Source organism: Erythranthe guttata, chromosome 9 (assembly GCF_056151865.1).
Source record: "Erythranthe guttata isolate IM_541 chromosome 9, IM_541, whole genome shotgun sequence".
NCBI classification, from domain to species: Eukaryota; Viridiplantae; Streptophyta; class Magnoliopsida; order Lamiales; family Phrymaceae; genus Erythranthe; species Erythranthe guttata.
This window is the reverse complement of record NC_142541.1, coordinates 4,328,208-4,355,656: the sequence shown is the minus strand read 5'-3', so window position 1 is coordinate 4,355,656 and position 27,449 is coordinate 4,328,208. Positions and strand designations below refer to the sequence as shown.

The 27,449-nt window shown below is 32.0% G+C and overlaps 2 protein-coding genes across 3 annotated transcripts; both read left to right on the top strand.

Annotated features, from left to right (window-relative positions):
* Positions 1–3,136: 3,136 nt before the first annotated feature.
* On the top strand, positions 3,137–5,461 carry LOC105959736 (HNH endonuclease domain-containing protein). 2 transcript variants are annotated; one of them, XM_012983874.2, is made up of 3 exons: positions 3,137–3,499; positions 4,542–4,664; positions 5,275–5,461. In XM_012983874.2, the coding sequence occupies exons 1-3, from the start codon at positions 3,265–3,267 to the stop codon at positions 5,436–5,438; spliced, it is 522 nt and encodes a 173-aa protein (XP_012839328.2). In that variant the 5' UTR covers positions 3,137–3,264; the 3' UTR covers positions 5,439–5,461. The 2 variants fall into 2 exon arrangements, with proteins under 2 accessions (XP_012839328.2, XP_088679711.1); XM_088823585.1 differs by having other exon boundaries at positions 3,257–3,470.
* A 10,913-nt stretch (positions 5,462–16,374) lies between these two features.
* LOC105959737 (protein IMPAIRED IN BABA-INDUCED STERILITY 1) lies at positions 16,375–27,002 on the top strand. The gene is made up of 9 exons (XM_012983875.2): positions 16,375–17,244; positions 17,665–17,949; positions 18,030–18,353; positions 18,446–18,673; positions 24,460–24,557; positions 24,639–24,726; positions 24,845–25,297; positions 25,380–25,512; positions 26,523–27,002. Exons 1-9 carry the CDS (start codon positions 16,855–16,857, stop codon positions 26,540–26,542), a joined length of 2,019 nt encoding a protein of 672 aa, XP_012839329.1. The 5' UTR covers positions 16,375–16,854; the 3' UTR covers positions 26,543–27,002.
* The last annotated feature ends 447 nt before the right edge of the window (positions 27,003–27,449 follow it).

Here is a 27,449-nt window from a genome sequence, read left to right as displayed (position 1 = left end):
TAAAAATGGACCAAATAAAAGAGGCTGCATACTTTTTTACAGAATAAACAAGAATAAAATATGTATGGGTCCCACATTTTATTGGTAGAGAGCTCAATAACTGTGGCTAGCCATTTAAAGGCTGGCCAAATGTAGCTAGGCCTATGGAGGGCTATTGAGTGCCACTGCACCATTATTACTCTCCAAAATTTGGAGAGGCTAAAAAAACTGACACTAACGTGCTTTTAAGGAGTCCAATGTACATGCTCTTATTACCAACAAAACTAAAAATCAAAACCCTCAAATCTTAACAAATCATACAAAGACGACAAATACGGAGTTTAAAGACATCAAAATGAAAGATTCAACGGTAGAATAACTCATAGGAGTATGAATTAATGTGTGTCTATTAGCTAGGTGACAATTTTTGTTCATTTTTTTAAAAACAATTCCGCGCAGACTAGAATCGACATTTGCACGTCGATTTTTGTCACAAAAATTGACATCTACATGTCCAAAAGGAAAAAAAAGAAAGAAAACAATCAAAAATCGACATCTTAATGTCGAGAAGAGCAGCAAAAAATCGACATTTTGGAAATTTATCCACAAAACCTATAGGTGAATGTCCACCAACCTCACAAAAATTCGACATTTGTAGGTCGATTTTTGGGGTTCGGTAGTTCTCAAAAAAAAAATCATCGATTGTATTATTCAATCGTCGATTTTTCAACATAATGACACAATTACGTATCATATTAAATCGTCTATTCTTCAACATAATGACACAATTACGTGTTCATGGAGATTTCTTGATGACATTTTGACTAAAAAAACTTCGAAAAAGATCGAGTGTTACAAAAAACCCTTTCGATTTTTTATACTTTTCAAGATTTAAAAAATCATAAATGTTGAAGGTTTTGCTTGGGCGTCAGTGTTGGACGGTTTGCTCTGGTGACTATGAAAGATTGCTCGATTCCAACGGCGGTGACAATTACATTCATGAATTTTGTTGTGTCTAGTCTTGCAATTTTTATTTTATACTTTACTTTTGAAAACCCAACTTTTTTTTTCTTTTTTTTTAATTGCAATTACAAAACAAAAAATAAATAAATATAATAATGGACATATTTATTATTTCACGATTTTCATCTTAGTGAAATAGTGTTCTATTACGGTAGACATGGCCACGGGGCGGGGCGGGTTCGGTTCGGACCTGCCGGATCCGGGTCCGACTTTTAGGGGACCCGAAACCGACCCGCGGGGAGGCGGGTCCGGGTTCGGGGCGAGTCCATCCGAGTCCGAGTCCACCCGGTTTTTCAATTTTTTTTTATTTTTTATTTTTACAAGAAAGGAAAAAAAATTATATTGAAACTTGAAAAAACATGAGATTAACTTAAAATTCAAAATTTAAAAAAATAATTGAATTTAAACACTAAACAATTTTAGAAAAAAATGAAACGATTAAGACTTTGAGACATAAACTAAATAAAATGAAAGTTGTGAAGATTGAATTATGGGTAGTTATAAGTGAAAGTAATAATTGAGAAATTTTTCAAAATTTCAAAATTCAAAAAATATCAAAATTCAATCTTTCTTTTAAATTAAATCTTATTTTTTTTTATATTTTTCAAAATTTAATATATATGCATTTGTTATTAGTCGAGATTTTTTATATTAATAATAGTCAACATGACAATTAATAATTTATAAAACATTAGTTATACAATTATTATAATCATTTTACAGTGTTATTTATATTTATATATTTATAATTAGGATTATTATAACAAGGAATATATATATAGCATAAACAAAAGGTGTAAAATGATTATGATAAACAATGTCAAATAGATTATTAATTAACATATTCATCATTATTAAATAATTTTAATTAAATTATTACCAAATATAATATAATATAATATAAAAATTGAAAGGACTTGAGATTAATCCATTTAAATCATACGATTTGATTCTAATATTTGAATAAAATGTAAATGTAAAAAAGGATTACATCATATCATCCACAATTTAATTCTTACGATTTTTACAAATTAAACCAATTATTAAAAGATAAATTACATCATAATATTTTGATTATACTAGTCATATATAGTGTTATTTTGTAAGTAAGAATATTAATTGAAATGAGATATAATCTACTTTGATTAAAATAAATATCATTTATATTTTTAAATAATCATCTTATGATAAGATACACAATAATATTAATAAGTTCTTGTCAACAATTGATGTTAATCAATTTAAATTAATTGAAATGAGTTATAATCTATTTTTTTAAATAAATATATTATTTTATTTTTCATTCGATTTTTTCACACTATCGATTTTAATAACATAAGTGACTTTGTAATAAGTCAACGCATTTGTTCATATATTGAATTGATTCAATACTTTATATTTTTCAATAGTGGAGATTATATTGATATAGTAATTAATAATAGATGTTTTGAAGTATTGAACCGTGATTCTATATATATTTTTTTAAATTTTCTTATATTGCATTTGTTATTTATTTAATTAAAATTATTTAATAATAATTAATATTAGAAATTTTTCATAATTTCAAAATTAAAAAAAAAGATCAAAATTCATCTTTCTTTTAAATTAAATCGTAATTATTTATATTTTTTAAAATTAAATATATATGCATTTGTTATAAGGGGAGATTTTTAATATTAATGATAATGAATATGACAATTAATAATTTATTAAACATTAGTTATACAATTCTTATAATTATTTTACAGTATTGTTTACATTTATATATTTATAGTTAAGATTAATATTGCAATAAGTAACTTTGCTCGAGTGGTTAGTACTCACTAACCCACTCGGGCTACCCGGATTCGAACCTCAAAAGCTGTATTTTTGGTGATTATTTCATTAAAAAATCCAGGTGGACCCGACGGGCCCTCGTGTCCGGGCCTTCGGGTCCCCCCACCGGGTAGACCCCTCGAGCCTCGAGTTTGAAAAATTGGGACCCGAAACCGATCCGTACTTAATCGGGTCCGGGTCCATGGTCAATCGGCCGGGGCGGGGCGGGGCAGTCAACGAGTCGGGTCTGGGTCAAACCCGGACGTGGCCGTGTCTATATTATGGTCTTCCTTTGAGTTGGTTTTCCAATTAGTAAAGCAAAAGTTCAACTTACCACACAAGAAATAATTTTGTCCCTCAATGTAAATTAGTAAACTCGATTTCACCAACAAAATTTCTCTATTTTTCTTAATTTTTCCCAACCAGCAGAGAAAGAAATAATCAATTATGAGCTCTGGGTCCGGTTCCTCATCACCGCGGGGAGCGCGTAAGGATGACGAGAGGCCAAGATTCTTTGATAAAAAGGCCAAGAGCGCGTGCTGGTCAAACGCTGAAACGGTTCCCGGCCGCCACCCTGAGCGGTGGCGCAAAGACGCCGCCGGCAACATTGTCTGCAAACGCTTCTGCAACTGCCAAGGCTGCCTCTGCTTTGAGTATGACCACATCGTTCCCTTTTCCAAAGGTCCCTTCTTCTTTTTCTTTTTTCTTTCCCCCCCCTTCTTTTCTATATAAGCTGTCTGAAAATCAAAAGAACAAAAAAATTTAGGCATTTGATTTTCTTACATTGAACTTGTATGCACTACTTCTCAAATGGGCTTCCAAGATTTTTTGCTAATTTTGAGGAAAAAATTGTTTTTTTTTCTTTTTTCTAATTAAATTATTATTTGTGGAATTTCTGGAAATTGGGGGGTTTTTTTTTTTATTTAATTCATGTAAGTATGTTTGTTTCTTGGTAGATTGAGGTGGTGTTTGCAAAAGCTTTTTAAAAGTGATTATGAGCTTTTTTTTTTTGCTTATAATCTGTTTTTAGGTGCTCCTAGAATCAAACTTTTGCTTTTGCATCTTAAAATAATCTGCTTCAAGCTATTTTTCTAAAAGCATCCATAAACCTGCTTTTTCTATTTAAGTTTATTTTCCGGAATATGTGCAAACACTCCTAAGGTGGCGTTTGCAAACGCTTAATTAAATGCAGAAGTTATGGATTGTGAGTTAATTTGGTTTTAAGTGCTTATTTTTAAAAGTTTGAGGTGTTTGCAAATTCACTGGAAAATAAATTTAAATAGAAAGAGCAGGATCATGGGTGCTTAAGAACTTATAACTTAAAGATGCTTATTTTAAGAGAAGCAAAATCAAAAGTTCATTTTGCAAACACTTAAAAATAGATTATGAGCAAAAAAAAAAGCTCATAATCTATTTGTAAAAGCTTTTGCAAACACCACCTAACTTGTAGAAATAAGCACTTAAAACCAATTTAACTCACAATCACTAACTTCTGCTTTTCAATAAGCTTTTGCTAACACCACCTGAGTAATGAGCTTTAGGTGGTGTTTGCAAAAGCTTATTTAAAAGCAGTTGTAGATTGTTGTGAGTTAAGTTGGTTTTATGTGCTTATTTCTAAAAGTTGGGGGTGTTTGCAAATTTACTGGAAAATAAACTTAAATAGAGAAAGCAGGGTCATGGGTGCTTAACAAATTATAGCTTAATCTTGTGGTGATTTTCTGTAGGTGGGGAATCAGTTGCAGAGAATTGCCAAATTCTACAGACAAGAGTAAACAGATTTAAATCAGATAAGCAAGAAATTGATGGTTCCGAGTTGAAAGGCTACTCTTGTGACGTTAAGTTCACCGGTACGTTATATATTCTTTGTGCATATATATATTATTGTCGAATGTATGCTTTTCTTATAGAATCGATAAGAACCGTATTCACTTCTAGGAGTTCATGCATATATATAGTATGGTTTATGAGAAAACGAGAGTTTATCGAGTGCTCTTCATCTGTGTTGGTGTGGCATTATTCCCTGAAGAATCGAGTATGATGGATATAGTGTCATAACAATTAAATCATAATTTACTCCATGAATTACATAAAATGGCTGAAAAAATAATCGAAGTTGAGAGGTTATGGAATACTATCGAAAGGAATTGATACAAGATGAAAAGTGTGTTGAATCTATTCTTTTTCGGCCCATCCCGTCTCGAATCGAAAGAAGTGAAGGAGTTTTCTGAGAGGACCTGCCAAATTACGATTTTGGCCCTATCAGTTTTTGTACTTAACGAATTTACATGAATTGTACCGTTGGTTTATTAGCTAGAGAAAATCCTAAGCGTATTGTAGGATGCTCGGTCGTTACGTAATTTCGTGCAGTTGTGATTAATTGTTAGAGAAAGTATGTATGTCAATCCTTTCCCGATACTTGTAGTAATAAAGCCGAATTGGTGTAATCTTGAAATGCAGACAAGGCGCTCGATATTATAGAAATGGCTGTGTATGGAGATGTAATGAGGCCTGGAAATCAATGCCGCTGCAAAACCGTAGCTGAAATGCTCGGTAAATACAAGCCCAAAGATCAAACCGCTCCGTGCAAGTTGCCCTTTAACGAGGACCCTTTGCAACAATAAAGATTTATTAAAAAAAAAAAAAAGAGCCCGATTTCCGTTTCTTGATATTTAACTGAAATTGATTCTTGAAATACCATAGCAAAAATGTTTTTTTTTTTTTAATATATATTTAGTTTATTACATTGTTACTGGAATTTGTGTGAATTAGATTGGCAACTGCTGCAGACAGTGATGAATAAACGTAGCATTTGTTTTCAGGATCTCGTGTTTTTTTATTCGAGTTATAATTTTTGGGGCTGTATGATCCATGCATGGTTTATGTTTTGCTTTTCTTTAATGTGATTAAATCAAAAGTATTGGACCCGAAGAATCATAGCGAAGAGTCTAAGCTCCACTCGATTTTTCGTTGCATTTATTGATTTTACGTACATGAATTTGGTGTTGTGAACTAAGTTTTCCTTGTTGTCTCAAAGATCTTGCAGTTCTGGATTCCCGATTTCGTCTCATTTCATTTTAATTCTTCCGACACACTTTTTTTATGAAGGAACAAAATCTCGATTAGTGTGACAAAAAGAAGTTAGTTTATCGTTTATGTAAGTATAATTATTTATCAGTGAGAAACTTATTGTTTATTGTAGAATTTGTTCTTGAGGATGTTTAGTTACTAAAGAAAACATTTACAATGAGTATACTAGCCCTCGTTCAGTTACCAAGATAAAATTAGCTTGGATAAGATTATATATTTTTTCCACAAATGCGGGCCGACCCAAAGAGTTATTGAACAAGCCGAACATCTGTATTGGTATTGGTTTGTAGATGACCGTTAAAGGTCTATTTTGTGTATACCTCACCTGATGTAGCATATATTTATAGAAAAAGAGAAAACTGACTACGATTATATATATATATATATATATATATATATATATATATATATATATATATATATATATATATATATATATATATATATATATATAATTATATATATTGTGGGTGAAAAGATCCTCACATCTCACATCTATGCTTAATGCTCATTGAGTGCAATAATAATTTCATGAGCAACCAAACCCAACATTTACCAAAGCATTATTTATTTGATATACATTTGATCCCTTGTGCAGCTTTAATTTGTAGTGAAGTCTGAAGTGAGTGTAGTTGTTGGAGACAGCGACTCTCTCTCTCTCTCTCTCTCTCTCTCTCTATATATATATATATATATATATATATATATATATATATATATATATATATATATGTGTGTGTGTGACATAATTATGAAGGTCTTAAATATCACGCTAACTACAGACAAGTGGCATATGGATTTGTTATAACTATAATGGACAATAATATAATTCTTCAACCTCAGCCTTATATAAGTTAAGGGGTTAGTTCATGAATATTTGTTCAACTAATCCTAAACTTTCAGCTGTGGAAAATTGTTTATTATGTTCAACCAGTTTGTATTTATAGTAACATAGAGTAGAGTAGGCTGTGTTGTCTCTTTAGAATTAACTGGTTTCCATAAAGAAATATGTAGGAGAAAAAACTCATTTCTATAAAAATTGGCCCTTGCCGAGTTATTTCTATACTACATCCGATGAAGGTTACATTGGCGGAGCCAGGAATTTGAGACAGAGTGAGCTTAATATTTACGGGGGTTTGGCGTAGACCGAGATTTTTTTTTTTTTTTTTTTTGATTCATTCGTATAAAATAGGACAAAATTTATAAACTTTGACTAAGAACACATAAATTTTTTTGGTGAATAGACTAAATTAAATTACTTGAGTGGAATAAATTAAATTATTTGGATAGGCTAATAATTATATAGTTATAATATTTTATAAAAAAAAAAAAATTGAATCCACAGTGGGCTGGAGCCCACCCTTACCGCCACTAGTTACATCAGATAATTTTTTACCGTTGTTTTACACACACCAATGTGGATGTGTGTTTGTGCTTATATGAAATGGCAAAGATGTTGTACCCTACTACCACAGTCCCAATATTATTGCATTTTCAATACTCTCTCTCTAAAAAATGATCTCACTTATATCTTTTTCCAAATTAAAACAATGTTGCAGTAAGTAAATTTTGCTTATCTCTAAACATTGGTCTATATATTAAGATATAATAAATTATTCATTTGATAATACAGGAGTTTTTGAAGTTAATTTTGTTTTATTTATGTACTAAAATTGATGTACATTATTTGTTTAATTTTTTAAATTGTTCTATTTTACTTGATCCCTTAAGAAGTTGCCATGTTCTCTGAGATGTATGTAGATAAAACAATATCTAAAAAAAACACAATATCTATAAAACAAAACATTATATGTTTAGAAAAAAATATATAAATAACATAAAATTAAGATAATAGCATAAACGATATTTTTATTAAGACTATAACATAGATGATTACAACAAGTTGAACATGGCTAAACATCCCTCCAACGATAAGCTACAAGCTATAAAAAGTATAAACATTAAAAAAAAAAAAAAAAAAGAAAAAAAAAAACACGAACACATCGAAATAATGTACTATTTATTCATCTTAGTTTTATTTGCATCTTAAAATTGTTGTTGCTTTATTTTGCTCATTTTTATATTAATTTGCATTGTAATAATTTTTAATAATTACAATATTTACCAATTTTTGTACTATTATTGTTGATCAAATTTTGTTGGAAATTCCTTGAATATTCATACAATTTAAAAGTATAATGAAAATAGTTATATATTACAATAAATATTAATTTTCTAAACACAAATCATTATAATTTTTTTTATAAAGATAAGAATGTAAAATCATGATAATTGAATGAAACAAAAATCAATAAACAAACTCCTAACATCAAACTAAAGTCAGGTAAATAATGAGTAGTGTTAATGAGCATTATAATGATGAATTAGACGTGGGAAGCAGCAATGATTAAGGTTATAACAGTTGAGAATATCTCATGCAGCCAGGCTACTTCTTTTTTTTTTTTAATTTTTTAATTTTTTAATTTTTTAATTTTTATATTTATTATAATTATTTTTTTTATAATGATTAAAATCCCAATCCCCTGCAGGCTACAACTGATGAATGTGGCAAGTTTCATCAATTAGCATAATATCTAATTTAATTTTTTTTAGTATTTTAATCTTAAAAAAAGGTAGTGCTTTAGATGAAAAAAAAATGGAGGATAGTTTTATTTTTAATTAAATAGAAATTTCTTATTCTAGATACGTAAGTAAAAGCATTTAGAGGGTAGTTGGCTAAGCTTATTTTAAACAGTTGATAAGCTTTTACGTCTGATAAGATGTTTTAAGAGCTAATAAGCTGTTACATCTTATTTTTAGGATTAATTTTTAGAGTGTTTGGATAATAAGCTTATTTCCTATTTTTACTCATTATAAGATCTTAAAAAAAACATGGGGTAGAGGTACTTATTTAAAAAGATCTTATTTGCTCTCCAACAATATTTTTTTAAAAAATAAGATCTTTTTTAAAAAAATTACCAAACACTTTGGAAGAGTTTATAAGCTCTAAAACACCTTATAAGCTCCTTTTAACATCTTATAAGCTTAGTCAAACACCCTTAGTTAACTTAAATTTACGGCTGAAAAATTCACTGAGGGGTGATATTAAAGTCAATTGAAAACACGAGGACTAATTTGAAGATTGGGTGAAAAGTCAAGGATGTAAATTGATGAATTTTGCTCGTTAAGTTCAATTTTTTTTTCCAGATAATAAAGGAATCCGCAACCAATCCTTGAAGACGCACTAGGTAAATCTACATTTTCGTGCAATAGGTCCCAAACCGTACGAGATATATAAACCATACTAGACTAACTACGTGTGACGAGTCAGACGTGAAGCTTAATTTCATTATAAAGACATATAAAGTTATAAATACTATTGGAATAGATTAGCTGAGGAATTAATTTGCATGCAAGTATTGATGAAGAATTCAACGATTTGTTTATTTATTTATTTATATTGTGGAGCAATAATTCAATGAAAATCATTTTTTTTTTTTTATAATAAGGTTGTAGAATGAGTCTGTGGAAGATGGAAGAACAAGTCTTTTTCCAAATTGGAAGCCCTACTACTATAAATGTATTCATATTTATGTAAATTTCGCCACTCTTCTAGAAATCGACACATTAGCCTCTGATTTTAATTGACCCCCCTCTTTAATTTCCATCTTTATTGTTCTTAAAAAAAATGAAAAAAAAGAAGAAGAAGAATTGAATTTCCTTTATTTAAGTTTTTTGTTTATTAATAAAAAAAGTAATCGTCGCTCATATTGCACGCCACTAGGTAACTTCATTCTGGTGTAGTAGTTCGCAAATCACACTAGATTAATCATATCTGATAAATTTGACCTAAATAATACTATCAATACAAATAATATCGCATTATATAGTGTCAATAGGATTCAAATTTTATTCTCCTACAATAACTACATAACTGCTTTTATTGAAGTTATTCACATGATAGCTAGACTAAGCATGTGTGACGAGTTCGGCCTAAAAAATAGTATCAATACGATTCGAACTCAGGTCAAATAATATCACATTGTGTATTTCCAATAGGATTCGAACTTCATTCTCGTGCAATAGCCCCTGAACTGCTTTATTTAAGTTATTCATAGGGTAGCTCAGTAGCGCACAATAAGTTTATGATTTCATTTACCACTTAAGTTTTAACCACATTGGTTTTCCTTTTCTTTATCAAAATTTTCATTATCTTTTAAAAATACATTTTATTAGGGCATTTGAAATAAATTTGTAATTGTTTAAACTTTCAATTGCTATAATGTTGCTTATTTATCATTTTCATTAGGCAAATTAGTATCTATTTTGGTTATAAGAACAATAAGTTCAAATCCTATACCTCTACTTATTATATTATTGTATAAATTAAACTTTTGCTAGGAATTAAGTAACTAGCTAGGTGAAAAGTATTTGCAAAATCATGATTTGGTTAATGTGGTAGCCAGTCATGCAAAAATCATTCCCCTCAGAAAAGTAAAAGGTTGTAATAATTATGCTTTGTTGGTGACATGAGAATTGAGGATTGAGATTAAGGATTTTTCACTAGCATTTGTTTGAAAATAGTAAATATGTTATTTATTTAAAAAGTGATGAAGACTCTTTTATTTCAAATGTTTAGGATATATCAATTCGTTGTAAATACTAAACGTCTTAGCGGCTAATCAAATGCCCCTATTAATCTTGAAATGATTGCATATTTTCGTTGGTTAACGTTCATCTTTATATCTTTATAATGTTTGTATATATAAGAAAGAAACGCTAGGCAAGGCAACCAAAAAACTATACTAACATATTTGTAAAATAATAATAACTAATAACTATAATATATATATATATATATATATATATATATATATATATATATATATATATATATATATATATATATATATATATATATATATATATATATATATATATATATATATATATCATCTCCTTTTTGAAGCAAATTTTTTTCCTAATTACTTTCAAACCAAATTTTGACTAGCACAACATAATCCACTACTTCTATATCATTTTCAATTTTTATTGTTATTTTTAACTCCTATTTTCCAGCATATTTTCTCTAATTCATCTTAGCTTCATTTATTTAATAATCAATTTCATATTATGACGATTAAGTTTATATATTTTTTTTTTCGCAATGAGTTTATTAAATTTATATAAATACTGATGTTGTTACCAATATTACTAATAATTTTTAGGGGAAAATACAGTTTGCACCCCTGAATTATGTTGTATGTATCAAAGACCCCCCTGAATTACAAAACGTACCAAATAGCCCCCTGCCTTTTTTAGTCAAACATTAAAATATTAACTCTACTAGTTTTGGGCGGGAAATTACCTTTTTACCCTTATTACTATTATATATATTATTATTTATTTTTCCTTTTTTCTTTGCGCCAGTATAAGTTCTTCTTTGCACATCTCTCTTTCTCCAAAATTGAGTTCTTCAAAAGACAAAACAAGCTCATGAATAAATAAAATTCTAATTTTAGGCGATAAATTTATTATGAGATAAATCTTAATTTTGGACAAAAAATGGAGATGATAATGAGTATGTGTGAGAACAATATTATTAACTAAATGAAAATATAAATTAAACATTTTACTATATTAATATTTTAAGAAAATATAAAATATTATGGGGCAAAATATATTCATACATAAAATAAATTGTGTATATTTTTATACATATAGATATAACAAGTTAGGGGTAAAAATGTCAAAAAATATTAATTTGAGAAAGTCAACTTGACACATTAGCACACCACAAATGAATTGGAAATAGAGGGACTATTTTGGTACGTTTTGTAATTTAGGGGGGTCTTTGTTACATACCCCATAATTCAGGGGTGCAAACTGAACTTTGCCCTAATTTTTATTATAATTATTTTTGTCATGTATTAAACTAATCATTATTTTATTTTTGAAATGCTATCCCGTATACATCGCACGAGAAAAAATGCTAGTACTCCTTAAAAAGAGAAAAAACATAAAAAAAAAATCGGGCCTTTATCCTCGAACAACCATAAAATTTTAATCCATTATTTTTATTTAATATATATTTTTTTTAATATACTAAATTTAGAAAATACTTAAGAGAATTCCTCCACTACTCTCAGACTTGTTCAATTTCAATGAGCCGCATCAAGTAATGTACTCAATGGGTTAGAGAAATGAATGTTTGTCCAATTAGAATGGTCCCAAGAGAAGAAGTCATCCATGCAATTATATATATATATATATATATATATATATATATATATATATATATATATATATATATATATATATATATATAGCATGAAAACCAACCAATCACATCCACTCTTTTTTGTCTTTAGTCATCACTTTATATAAACAAACAACACTATCATTATCATGTATTATAAACAAATATATTTCTTACATCTAATTCCTTCTCCATTTCAGGCCACATCATGACAGTTGAGTAGTGTTTGGTTCTTAAAAAAGTGATGACGCGGACAATATCTAAGTCATTTTAATTTGGGTAAATTACAACTATCCCAAGGTATGGTCAAATTACGAAAAATCTCATATTGTTTGGGTAATTACAACTCCCCCTCATCTATAATTTTTTTTACACGTCCATCCTTACGGTTTCAAATTTAATAGAATCTTCGAGATTATATGGAATATTATCACTTTTGTACCCGCTTTATCCAATACGAACTCCACATTTTGAACAAAGATGATCATAATATGTGTTTTTTGGCTTGTATATATCAGATTGTGGTGCATCAGAAACTCTATTTTTATACAAAACGATTATAAACTAGAGCACATTCCATGAAATCTAGATGATTATGTTGAATTTGACACCATAAGGGCGTAGGTGTAAGGAAAGATCATAGTTGATGGGGTAGATGTAATTATACAAACAAGAGGGATTTTTTCGTAAATTGACTATACCGCAGGGGTGGTTGTAATTTGCACTTTTAATTTTCATAGTTGAATATTAAATAATATCTTACAAGGGTCTTACGTGAAATTTACTAATATAAACATATTTCTAAAATATTAGATGTGGTTTCATTTTTACTAATATTATTTTGACTTCAAATCTGATTTTACCCATTTTCAGTCTGATTTTGGCAAAATTCGAAACATCCAAATTGAAGTCTTTTGAGTTAACTTTGTAATACTTGAATCAACTAGAATGAATGTCGTGTGAAAAAGTTATGCACGCATAAGTCACTTATTGAATTTTAAATGACTCAAAACATTAAAGTTGTGGACAGTGTTTATTGATTTATGTATATCTTTCTCTATCAGACATCCAATCTTGCTGATTCAAGTTGGATTAGAAAATCAACTAAAAAAACCTACGAATTCCATGTTCTGGATTTTTGCCGAATTTGTACTCGAAAATGGTCAACATATTATTTGAAGTCGAAACTGTATTATTAAAGCTAAAACGACATTTATCATATCTCAACATATATAAAATAAGAAATTTAAATGACTGATGAATTTAAAAATGAAACTAATTATGATTCAAAATATATATAAACTTTATTGTGATATTTTATTAAACTTGGATCAAGTGAATATGAGATTAATAAATTATTAATTATGTACTACTTTTATGTAATTGGATACATGAGGCGACCAAGAAGCATTAGCTTAATCAATACTCTCAATAAACAGTTGCCAGCTGACCAATCAAATAAAGGGTCTTCAAGTCAAAGTAATAGCCGGTCAACTTGAAAATTCACTCCAAACAATATTGTCATTACTCACTAGGCTTTTTGGGATTGGCTACCAAATTTTTGGAAAACTATTTTCCATGCAATTTTATTCTTTTGTTTTGAATAAATTTCATTTTACTGTAGTAGTTCAGAGATCTGGTAATATATATAAGTTATGTGCGACGAGTTCGAGCTAAAAAATATTCATAAAGAGAATCAAACATTTGTTAGACATCATGTTAGCCCACTCCACCAACTAGCTAGACCAATCTTTGATAGGCGTGTAAGACCTACGTGCAAAACTGCATGTGTACGAATTTTTCAGGGAATTATGTTCATAAATTATTAAGCATTGATTCGATCATTCAGGGAATTATAAATCAATTAATTTAATCATTGATCAGTTGAGTCAACTAATTTAAATTCATGAGTTAACTAAGTTGATACTGTGACAAATTTAGCGAAATGAAGGACTCATCTCAAGTATTAAAAATATAAACTTGGAAATTTAAATCAATATTGAAAGTAGTGTTTGTGGTTATGTCTAAATATACAACCTATTGAGAAGCTTTCATCTAATATTATTCCGTGACGATCTAAGATGACTATGGTTCAATAATTCTTGCCAGTTTTTCTACGATCAAATTGACCGCAAGTTCCTTCCTTATAAAAAAAAATAATAATAAAAAAAAGTGGAATTAAATAATAATTTTCTCAATTAAAATAGTTATATCATAGCTTAAGGGAAAAATACAGTTTTGGTCCCTCAAGTTTTCACCGATTACACATTTGGTCCCCATGTTCAAAAAATAATATATTTTGTCCCTTATATTCAAAACTTCAACAAGTTTAGTCATTTCCGTCAATTTCCCGTTAAAACTAACCGAATCAAGCGTGTGCCCGTCACTGCCTGAACTAAAAGACTACGGTAAATGACGGAAATGAACAAAATTGTTGAATTATTGGAACATGATGAACCAAATGTGTTTTTTGTGAACATAAAATACCATATGTGAAATCAGTGCACACTTGAGGGGTGAAAACTGTAATTTCCCCATTACTTAATATTGCATTTGAATACTCTAACTAACTCCTTGTGGAGTATTTGTTTTCTTGTCCCTAGGTAGGGGTGGCAATTTGGATCCGGTTCCACGGATCCGATTAGATCCGGTTCGGTCCATAAGGATCCAGTTTAGATTAAGTCTAGTTGAAACAAACCGGATCGGATCAAGTTGATTTTTTTTTAAAACTGGATCCATGTGGATCCACTTTAGATCCATTGAAAGTTTAACCACAAAATAAAGTGGATCATATTGGATCCAACCAAAACCCAATCAAAACAATTTTCTCACAAAAAAAGTCAAATATTATTTTAATTAAAAATTTAATTGATAAAAAATTATCAATGAGTATATTAATAAAAACTGTGTGTGTATGTGAGTGTGTTTGTGTGTAAAATAGTGTGTGTGTAGAAACTGTGTGTGTATGCGAGTGTGTGTGTGTGTGTGTGTAAAAGAGAGAGTGTGTGTGTGTAGAAATTGTGTGTATGTGAGTGTGTGTGTGTGTCTGTAAAACAGTGTGTGTATGTGAGTGTGTGTGTGTGTATAAAACAGTGTGTGTATGTGAGTGTGTGTGTGTGTAAAACAGTGTGTGTGTGTGTGTAAAACAGTGTGTAAACAGAGTGTGTGTGTGTGTGTATATGTGAGTGTGTGTGTGTGTGTGTTTGTGTGTGTGTATATATATATATATATATATATATATATACATGTATTTGTGTGTGTGTAAACAGAGTGTGTGTGTGTGTGTGTGTATACGAGTGTGTGTAAACAGAGTGTGTGTGTGTGTGTGTATACGAGTGTGTGTGTGTGTAAACAGAGAGTGTGTGTGTGTGTATGTAAACAGCGTGTGTGTGTGTGTGTATACGTGTAAACAGAGTGTGTGTGTGTGTAAATAGTGTGTGTGTGTGTGTGTGTGTGTGTGTGTGTGTGTGTGTGTGTGTGTGTGTGTGTATACGAGTGTGTGTGTGTGTGTGAGTATACGAGTGTGTGTGTGTATGTGTATATATAAACATGTATATAAATGTAAACATATATATATATATATATATATATATATATATATATATATATATATATATATATATATATATATATATATATATATATATATATAAACAGAGTGTGTATATGCATGTAAGTGTGTGTGCGTGTGTGTAAAAAAGTATGTGTATATGTGTGTGTGTGAAAAGTGTGTGTGTGAATATGTGTAATTGTGAAATTTGAGATATTAAACCACATAAGTTGAGATATTAAACCCTAAAAGTTGAGATATTCAACCTCATAAGTTGAATTAAAGATGCAATGAATCCATGTGGATCCAATCCGGATTGGTCTAAACTCGATCCACATTAAATTCATTCATGTAGGTTGATATTGGATCCGGTTCCTTTTGCATCCGATCCACATGGATCCGGATCGGATCCGGTCCAAGTTGAGAAATTGCCACCCCTATCCCTAGGCTTAATATTTAGTACAACAAATGTAAACAAATGAATCAATTCATGAACCCAACCAACCCAACCTAAAACCCAACCCAACCCAACCAAACCAAACCAAAGTGCACCCTCAAAATCACACACTCCCACACGCGCTCCATGATTGGTCTTCACTTCCCAACCCCTAAATTCTCATTCTCTGTCACTATATACGCCATACATAACACACAACGCGTCAACGCCAAATAAACTTTCAAATAAATACCAAAAACACCCAAATTTTAATTAAATAACAAAATACACTACAAAGTCAAAAAAACAGTCTCTTTTTGTACATAGGTCTGCGGTCTGCCACTTTCTTCCTTTTTACACTGTGTAGATTCCCCCTCCTTCGGCTCATACGCCATACGCCTTTTGTCATTCCGTTTATTCCGCTCAAATTCCGCAATTTCCGCATTTAAATTTAAGCTAGAGAGAGAGAGAGAGAGAAAGAGGGGTTTCTTTTATTGACTGCATATAAAAAAGCGGAAGCTCGAATTTTTTTCAATGATCTGAATAATTGGCATTATTGCTTTCGTGGTACTGAATTTGACCCGGGTCAAAGGAATTTTAGCATATTCTAATCTGGGTTTTTTTTTTTGTTTTTAACAAGTATGGTGGCGGCGGCGGCGGCGGCGCCGGTGCTGGGTTCGTGACGAGATTTGGTGGCGCGCACTCATGGGCTGCGTGTCGTCGAAGCAGACGGTGTCGGTGACGCCGGCCGCGTTGGATCACTCCGGGGCGTTGAACGGCGGGTCGGGTCGGAGCCGGGTGGGGAGCTCCACCGCGGGCGGCGATGGTGGTTTGGTGGCCGAGCTGGAATTGAACTTGAAGAAGGTTAAGAAGAGGGGGGCGACTGAGTCCGGGAGCGAGGTGGGTGAGTCGGGGCGGACGAGTTCGAACGGGTGCGGGAGCGAGTCGGTGAGTTTCAGGCTGGGGAACTTGCACAAGTATGTTGAAGGGGAGCAGGCGGCCGCGGGTTGGCCGTCGTGGCTGAGCGCGGTGGCCGGAGAAGCCATCCACGGCTGGGTTCCACTCAAAGCAGACTCTTTCGAGAAACTTGAAAAGGTTTAGCTCTTAATTACTAATTTTAAATTGTAATTAGTACTAAAATATTTCGATAACACCGCTTAAATAATAATTTTTTCTGGTCGTGACCCGGTAAAAATCCTACTAAATTATTACTTCGATAATTTAATATTTTGCTAAATTAATAAAATTTTGCTAGTCCAACCTGTATTAATTTATAAAGGATTGTATTAATTATAAAGGATTGCAGAGGTTTAAGTGTATATAGATAAATTAATAATAATATCGCTTGAATAATAGTTTTTTCTGATCCGGACTCGTTGAAAAACTACTAAATTATTAGTTGGATAATTTAGTATTTTGCTAAATTAATAGAATTTTGCTAGTCCCTATTGTATTAATTTATAGAGGTTTAACTAATAGTTTTTAGTTTTGTTCACCGATGGTTTCTTTAAACAGATTGGTCAGGGTACGTACAGCACGGTATTCAGAGCACGCGACTTCGAATCCGGTCGCATAGTTGCTCTGAAGAAGGTTCGATTCGACAATTTCGAGCCGGAAAGTGTTCGTTTTATGGCTAGAGAGATATTAATCCTTCGACGACTCGACCATCCAAATATTATAAAATTGGAAGGACTAATCACTTCTCGATCTTCATGCACAATGTATCTCGTGTTCGAGTACATGGAGCATGACGTTTCGGGACTATTATCTTCCCCGGACATCACTTTCACCGAACCCCAGGTTTTAAATTCTCTTTTATATTTTTATTAATTGCAATAAATATTTTATTTATAATCTTATTTTGGGGCTTAATTTTGAAGGTGAAATGCTATATGAAGCAACTATTATCGGGGCTCGAACATTGTCATTCGAGAGGAGTGATGCATAGGGATATCAAAGGCGCGAATCTTTTAGTCGATAACGATGGGGTTTTGAAGATTGCCGATTTCGGATTAGCGAATTTTTTTTGTAGTAATTATGGGCAGAGGCAACCTCTAACGAGCCGTGTCGTCACCTTATGGTATCGCCCGCCGGAACTTCTACTGGGGTCCACCAATTATGGGCCGTCGGTCGATATTTGGAGCGTCGGTTGCTTACTGGCTGAACTTCTCATCGGTAAACCTATTCTCCAAGGCAGGACCGAGGTTAAATTACCAAAATACCCTTCTGCTCTTTTTTTTTGTTTTGTTTAAATGATCTTGAAAGTTTATGATCAAAATTTTATTCGTATGAATAGGTTGAACAGTTGCACAAAATATTCAAGCTTTGTGGGTCGCCAGCCGACGATTATTGGAAGAAAACGAAGCTTCCTCACGCGACTTTGTTTAAACCACAATATCCATATAAGAGTTCTCTTTGGCAAACTTTTGATGATATGCCGGAAGCTTGTGTGTCACTTTTAGAAACTCTTCTATCTGTGGAGGCACACAAAAGGGGTACGGCAACTTCAGCCCTTTCATCGGAGGTACTCGTTTTCGACAAAAAAAAAAAAAAAGAAACGCAATTCTTGATAAAAGAAAAAGAAAATAAAAAAATGTCACGTATTAAATGACTATTTTTTTCTGATTGTTTGTTTGTTTTGTTGGAATAAACTTGAATAAATCCCATGGAACCGTCATGCCGAATCATCAAGAATATTGTGCATAAATATAAATCGGAAGCGTACCTTACTCCGGTGGAATTGATATGAAACAATCATGGATCTTCCAGATCATCATGTACATCCGAACCCGAGAATCCTTTAGACTTCTCTTCGTTTTCTTTATGTCGATGGAATACATAGAGAATGGAATTCGTACATGTGACCCGGGGACCATGACCAATATATATAGATAACCTAATGGGCTATCTTGTGTAATTTTATTTTAGCCCATCACTATAATAAAATTACCCTAATGTCTCTACACATTAAAGGCCCACACCCTATTAGACACATTAAAGCCCAATCCAGATAAACTTTAGTCGATCACTTTAACGGGCTTAACTTTACGTGACAGTCTTGCAACACATAATATTTCACATATAAGTCCAACGTTGGAATAATGTTCCAACAATCTCCCACTTGGACTATATGTGTAACTTTATAATTATAGGTTGCATAAATAAAATTTGAGCTCAACTTTGCTGTCATTACTGAAGTGTGTCTATAACCAATCTCGTCCATCAATCATGCTAACACTGAATCAAAGGGGCCTTCGTTCACATTAGTCGTAACGGGACCCAACAATGGTCACAATATCAACACAATTGAATGACATAGATTATGATGTGGATGTGTAGCATGGAAATGTCATGCAATGTGACCTTAACATACCTATTTCCAATTGGTCCTCCTTAACGAGATCAAACCTTAACAAATCAGAGTGTGAATAAACCAAAACCTTATTTCTGCAGAAATTATCCTAAGAGTATCCTTAATCCGAATTAACCCAAAAATTTGTGTCTACGCCAAAAGAACACATTTATTATAAACTCCCACTAAAACCGAATATCCTTAATTAATATGACACCCATACGAGCAATATGCTCATGAGACCTTTTTGGGTGACATCCTTAGTGTGCACACATAATGGAGTTTATATCGACGTATTCTATAGACACCTATCCACTCTGTATATTACAAAAATAAGATGCTTTTATAAACTGATTACCGTAGTTAAAAAAAGAGTTTTGGGTGTTGGCTAAACACTCGTACTTAAATTCTCTTTTAATTAGGTATACATTAAATGGATCTATAATGTACAAGCATCATACAAACTCGAAATCAAAAAACCAAATGATCTCCCAAATGAACTGATTTCGATAAATGAGCATAAATGACCTTATGTTCTCTATAATTACTGTATAATCCTTTTGTTTCTTTTCAAATATCTACTTTAAAGAATTATTTAAATATCTGCCTAACTTTATGTACGATTTAGCCGAATGCGTACATACCGAAGTATGCATATAATTTCCCAAAGTTGACAGCATAGGGAACCTTTTGCATTCTTCTTTTACCGTAAGATCTTTATTGGGCATTGAGTGGGATGTGTATGATTATCTCCCACGTATCACATGGTATATACAAACATTAACTTTATTTACCTCACAAATATGAGATAATCATTATGAGTAGTAACACCGTTTAGGGAATCCTAAAACTCTAAAACAGAGTCCGTATTGAGTGAAACTCTAGGTGATTAGACTTTAGTTATAACTTTTTCAACATTGCCTATTGAAATTCAAACGGTCTCAAATATACATTTGTGACCAAATGATTTCACACTTTTGACAATTGATAAGATCCCAAATGTCATTATCATCTTAAGTTTAACTCAATTTAATATTGTATTCTCTTAAGGTTGTTGAGTTTATCTTTAAGGAGCAATTTCCTTCATGTGGGAGAAGACAGTATTTTTATTATTGTTTATAGCAACAAAATGAGAAAAATAAATTCTCTCTTTCATACAACAATGAGTATAACCCTTCCCCCCCTTAAACTCAATATCCTAAAGAGATCTTATACATCCCGTCTTTAACCATATGTTGCAGTCTTTAGTGCTTTTCTTAAGATTAGAAGCAAAACCTTACTTGTCATTTGACATACTTTGGAGACTCATATCTTTAAATAACAGATAAAGCGGGCATGATTCTGTTACTTTTGGAAAATCTATTATGATGTCTCTACTGCAACAATGTGTCATTCTATGGGATAGTAGTTAACTGAGTACTTTTAGTCTTTTCTCGTTTATGTCATTTTATTCCTACACATAGTTAAATAAAAGCTGACAAAGAATTCATTTATCCTTCCGGTTTTGAAACAAACCTTATGTTGACTATAGATGTAGAAAGAAAAATCAAACCATATGCACTTTAAAGTTAATAAATCGTAACTTTAGTGCTTAAGCCGAAAGTGAGATTAAACTAATACTGAATGTACTCCTTTATATTTCTTTTCTTTTATTAATAATGAAACAAGATTAGTCAAAACTATACTTGATTCAAACTTGTCATTTTAATAATAAAACGTATCAAAAGTGCCTTAAGAAATATTCTAGTACTTGCCCTATCAATCTTGATGCCCCTAAAGATTTCTTAAATAGTGCACCAAATGATCTTAATACTTATAATTAGAACGATCATATTCTTTAAGTCCCTTTTACCTTAACCTTAAGGAAACTTTTAATTCCGAAGTAACTAGTTGGTCGTTCTATTTAAAAGGTAAAATCAAGATCTATTTAATAAGTAAATTGTGCTATAAAGCACAAGAACCAAAATTAACATTGACAGAGAATACAGAAGCGGAAGCATGAACTAAATAGAGAACATAAACAAGAAGACATGCTCACAACTACTATTATGTCATAAAAATATCAAATAGAATCTATGTATGTATGACATAATTAAACGGAAATGGGTTCATTTATCATAAAATACCTAGCCCAATGTTAACATGACGTTATGGACGACTCGTTAACTATTTTAAGCGGCAACTTTTTATAAATAAATATTGACGGTAAACTATCGTGTCAAACAATAAATCTACCTTAGGGCCAATTTACAGTTCACATGAAATTCTAATAACCGTCACATATTTATTATATATAACCGCAAATTCAAATAAAGGTATATTCCATCTCAAGATATCGGACACTCCATTAATAACTTATCTTTGGACAATGATATTAACTTGTAAGTGATATCTTGGTGTAGTAATTAAACACTGACAATAAGAGCACATCAAATAATAATTCTACCTTAGGGCCAAACTATTATTCACATGCAAAACACCAAATAATCGCCACGCGTTTACCACCACAATATGCACATGCAATTAAGCAAAGTATTGGCCTTCCTTAGGGCCGACACAATACCCACATTATTACATGCACAAAACCTTTTGTATTTTAAAATAAATTAAGTTTCACAGGAGAGCTCACTTAGGCGAGATGCTGCTTCTCTTAATTCATATCAAAATACATAAACCAAACCAATATTTGAATTTTAACTGAATTTAAGCCTTTAGACTTTCTCAAACAATCTTTAGTCAGAGGCCTAATTAAATTACCTTATGAACCCAAATCCCACGTTATTTAGATTTAAAGTCAAAATAAAGTCAACTAGAAATCTTCACTTTATAACCCAAAGATGAGCCTAAACCATAAATCATAAAATTCATATTTATTTGTATTTGAGCTTAAAGTAAAAAAAATGAGCTCACAAATTCAACCTTATTAGATTTAAAGCCAACAATAAATTTCTGACAAATAAATCTAAATTCTTATGAATTTTCACAAAACAATGAAGACTCAAATTTATAATAAAGTCACGAGTCTACGAGTCAAATATCGATTGGGTCAAAGCTTATTGAGTTATACATGATAACTCATACATATATTGACAAACAAACGAAACTTCAATGAGTCAAAACCAATTGAATTATAATAATTCATATCCATAATTTGACTAATTAATCCAAAATTTCAATCCTAAAAGACCCGAACTTTAGAAATCTGAAATTCCCCAAAATAAAATCCCTCAGGAAACTAAATTGAAATTCAAACTGAATCTCACTTTATTGACCAAACAAGTTCTTAAAGAGAATTAAAAAATAATTCACTTATTCGTTTGATTCTTCATAAAACATAAATTTCAAGTGGCCCCAAAACCTTTTGTAAAACTTAAAATCAATTTTTTTCATTCCTTAAAAAAAATTGCATTTGCCCCAAATTCAGAAAATCCAAACAAAAAATTTGAAGGACTGAATAGAAATTTTGAAAGAAAAGCCTTTGAGTGAAAAGGGACCTAAGATTCAGAAATACTTAATTTTGGGGGTTAAACTGTATTTTCTGAATGTATATCACTGTTTTGAGAGAGACTTGAAAAACGGGGACTGAAATGCAGTTTTCGAAAGCCTGAGGCTGTAATACGGATTTTTCATTATTTCAAATCGACCCCGGCCCAAAATCAGGAATAACTTAAATTAGGGGACCAAATTTGAAATTATGGAAACCCTAACCCTAAATCTGGGGTTAAATTGATATTTTCCGAAACTTCATAAACCTAATTTTCCTTCTCCAGCAAAATCAATCGCCGCAAGATCTCTCTTCAACCTCAAAACCGCTGCCCACCCTTAATACCATAAACCGCCGTCCGCCGGAAATGAGATCCAGACAATCCTCTCGCCAGCGGAGTCCACCGTCGGCGATCCGCTGATCTCCTTTGGCGAATAGCACGACCAATCGTCGCGAAAGACGAGGGACGCGTGAATCTTCTTATTCGCCGCCGGAAATTAAACTATGGTTGTCGGATTTACCCTTGTCATCGCGGAGGAGTCGCTGAGAAACCGAAGAGCCGTCAACTCCTTAGCTGAATCGCGATGGCAATCGAAGCAAGAATCCCCCCATTTTTTTTTTTTTTTTGTTGACTGAATTGGGGTTGATATGATGCTTGAACTGGTGGGTTGCTGACTTTAATGGCGGTGGTAACCTGAATTGAACCGGCGGCAGTGGGTGGCTCGGCCGGGCAAACATTACCGGCCGCCATCCAATAACCACCCCTTAAGTTGGAATTTTCAGATTTAAACCTTAATCCTCAGTCCGATTAATGAGTCACCGAAATTTTTTAATTAACCCTAGTTCGGTAACCTTATTGCCGAAAAACTTTAATCCAAATTATCAAATAAACTTAATCCATGAAAATCAATTTCATGACACAGAGAATCAATCAAAATAAGTAAGAAAAATCTAGATGATTCGAACATGGTCGGCTCTGATACCACTTGTTGGAATAAACTTGAATAAATCCCATGGAACCGTCATGCCGAATCATCAAGAATATTGTGCATAAATATAAATCGGAAGCGTACCTTACTCCGGTGGAATTGATATGAAACAATCATGGATCTTCCAGATCATCATGTACATCCGAACCCGAGAATCCTTTAGACTTCTCTTCGTTTTCTTTATGTCGATGGAATACATAGAGAATGGAATTCGTACATGTGACCCGGGGACCATGACCAATATATATAGATAACCTAATGGGCTATCTTGTGTAATTTTATTTTAGCCCATCACTATAATAAAATTACCCTAATGTCTCTACACATTAAAGGCCCACACCCTATTAGACACATTAAAGCCCAATCCAGATAAACTTTAGTCGATCACTTTAACGGGCTTAACTTTACGTGACAGTCTTGCAACACATAATATTTCACATATAAGTCCAACGTTGGAATAATGTTCCAACATGTTTTGCATGCAGTATTTCAAGACGAAGCCGTACGCTTGTGATCCGTCGAGCTTGCCGAAGTATCCACCTAGTAAGGAGATTGACAGTAAACATCACGAAGTGGCAAGCAGGTAATAATTTTGCGTTTTCGAATTCATTGGTGTTATTTTAGGTCTTCAAATCTTCGAATTTAATTTATGTGTGTTGTTTAGGAAAAGACCTGGTGGAAGATCTCGTGCACCCGAACCAAGAAAGCAGACTAGAAAGCAGAATGGGATGAATAAATTGGCCCCACAAGAGTCTCTCTCTCTCTCTCTCTCTCTCTCTCTCTCTCTCTCTCTCTCTCTCTCTCTCTCTCTCTCTCTCTCTCTCTCTCTCTCTCTCTCGTCCCACTAAATTTAAATTTAATATTTGACAGGAATTGCCCCTCGAAAGGCATGGTGAACCGAATAAAATATCAGTTAGTGCGACGAAGGAGACATTTTCCCATGTGAGAAATGCTTCTTCCAAAGGGGGCGACGAAGAAGATATTCACTCGTCGGGACCTTTACAAGTTTCGGGATCGAGCGGTTTCGCTTGGGCTAAAAAAAGAATGATGGACACATCGTTGCGATCAAGAAGTCGGTCTTCTTCTTCCGGTGGCGGTGCTCTGCATTTGAGGAACAACTTGGACGCGAAGGGCGAACTCGTAAATAACACCAAAGGCCAGGAATATTCCTACGAGAACATCAAGCGTTCGATGCTTGTTAAACAATGGACCCAATTGGAGCGCCCCGATTCGTTCGATGCTTCCGACGAATACCACTCGCAGGAACTGTCGATGGGACTTTATCGTAAAGGGGATTCTGCGTCTGCCAAGAGAATCAACTTGGTATATTCCGATAAATGCTATTATATTTGTAATTTTCGATAAATGTATTCGTTTAAATATAATGCGGAGTTGATCGAAACAGGTATATGATGAACAAGGGGAGAAGGTTGAATTTTCGGGGCCTTTGCTTTCTCAATCGAAAAGAATCGATGAACTCTTGGAAAAACACGAGCGTCATATTCGCCAGGTCGTCCGAAGATCATGGTTCCAGAGAGGTAAAATTTAATTTTCTTTTACTCCAATTAAAAAAAAAATAAAAAAAATCTCACTAGTAGTCCCTCATCTTAGTATTTAGAGGGTGTTTGCCTAAGCTTATAATAGGTTAAAAGGAGCTTATAAGATGTTTTAGAGCTTATAAGCTCTTCCAAAATGTTTGGTAAATTTTTAAAAAAAGATCTTAATTTTTTTTTAAATAATGTGTTGGAGAGCAAATAAAATCTTTTTAAAAAAGTACTTTACCCCACTTTTTTATTTAAGATTTATAATAAGTAAAAATAAGAAATAAACTCATTATCCAAACACTCTAAAAATTAATCCTAAAAATAGGCTGTAACAACTTATCAGTTCTTAAAACATTTTATCAAACATAAGAGCTTATCAGCTGTTTAAAATAAGCTTAGCCAAAGACCCACTTTAGTCCCTCATGTTCCTATTGTCTCAGTATCATCCTTCAACTCTACAACTTATCTCAATTTAGTCCGTCGGTGTATAATTTTTTTAATTTTAATAGAATATTTTATTTATCGGATGGAATATTCTATTTTCGTATAACTATTTGTGATAAACTATAAACAAATTAGTAAATACTAGCAAAAAACATATATAATTGAATTAGTTCTTTAAATATTAACATAAGAACATAAAAAATGTAAATAAATTTTTTGATATTATAATTATTTGAAGTAGGTTTCTAAATTCAAGTCATATCCACAAAATAAAAGATTATTTTTATAGTAATATAAATTAATATTTCATAAAAATAGTAGTTTTTAAAGTTATTTATTTATTGGTTGCAAATATCAGTTTTAAACTATAAAATGGTTTATTTATTTGAAAATTTCACAATTTATCAAAAGATTCTAACAATTGAATATTCCCTCCGTTCTTAAAAAGATTCCGTTAAAGTTACATTTTTTTTTATTTTGAAGTATTAAACGAACTTTTAATGAGAAAGACAAATACTTTTTCTTCTTGTTCTCTACTAATATATAATATTTGTGTGCAGTAAAGACAAACGGGAAGTAACTGCATTTTTCGGCACAAGTTGTGGGAGAGTCGACAACTGAAGGTAGCTCAATATAATAATTCTGCCGTTTTTGACAAAGGTGTTCGTTCCCCTGCTCAAAAAAAAAAACGATTGGGCTCTTCTACTAAAACAAGCGCAACGAAACGTAAACTCTGTGACCACTGAAGCTGTATGTATGTAGAATCCTCTGAATTAAATTCCTCGTTAGACGAACAAAGGTCTGATCTTCTTGTTCATTACCCTTTTTTTTTTCTTTTTTTTTTTTTGACGAAACTTGTGAAATTCCATTCGACTAAATTTTTCCATGGACGATCATATTGTTTTGTTCTCGATGTATAGGATTTTTTTATGATAGTTTTGTCGAAAAGACGTGTAATTCTTTTTCCAGATTCTCATTTTGTCGAAAAGACGTTAAATACTGTATGTTATTATTAGAAAATCACATTCCTTCTGAAACAATTTTCGAAAGGGTAAATTACAATCACCTCCTAAGGTATGGTTAAATTACAAAACCCCCCCTCCTGTTTGAGTAATTACAACTACCCCTCAACTATAAATCTTCTCACACTTCCACCCTTGCGGTTTCAAATTTAGTGGAATCTTCGAGATTATATGGAATATTATTACTTTTGTACCCGTTTTATCCCATTCGAACTCCACATTTTGAAGCAAGATGATCGTAATATGTGTTTTTTGGCTTGTATATATCAGATTGTGGTGCATCATAAACTGTATTTTTACACAAAACGAGTACAAACTAGATCACATTCCACGAAATCTAGTTGATTATGTTGAATTTAACACCATAAGGGTGGAGATGTAAGAAAAAATCATAGTTGAGGTGTAGATGTAATTATCCAAACTAGAGGTTTTTTTTCGTAAATTGGCCATACCTCAGGGGTGGTT

Coding starts and splice junctions, on each gene's coding strand:
- LOC105959736 (XM_012983874.2), top strand. CDS start 3,265: ATGAGCTCTGGGTCCGGTTCCTCATCACCGCGGGGAGCGCGTAAGGAT. Junction 3,500..4,541: donor CATCGTTCCCTTTTCCAAAG/GTCCCTTCTTCT, acceptor GATTTTCTGTAG/GTGGGGAATCAGTTGCAGAG. Junction 4,665..5,274: donor TTGTGACGTTAAGTTCACCG/GTACGTTATATA, acceptor CTTGAAATGCAG/ACAAGGCGCTCGATATTATA.
- LOC105959737 (XM_012983875.2), top strand. CDS start 16,855: ATGGGCTGCGTGTCGTCGAAGCAGACGGTGTCGGTGACGCCGGCCGCG. Junction 17,245..17,664: donor CTTTCGAGAAACTTGAAAAG/GTTTAGCTCTTA, acceptor TTCTTTAAACAG/ATTGGTCAGGGTACGTACAG. Junction 17,950..18,029: donor TCACTTTCACCGAACCCCAG/GTTTTAAATTCT, acceptor TTAATTTTGAAG/GTGAAATGCTATATGAAGCA.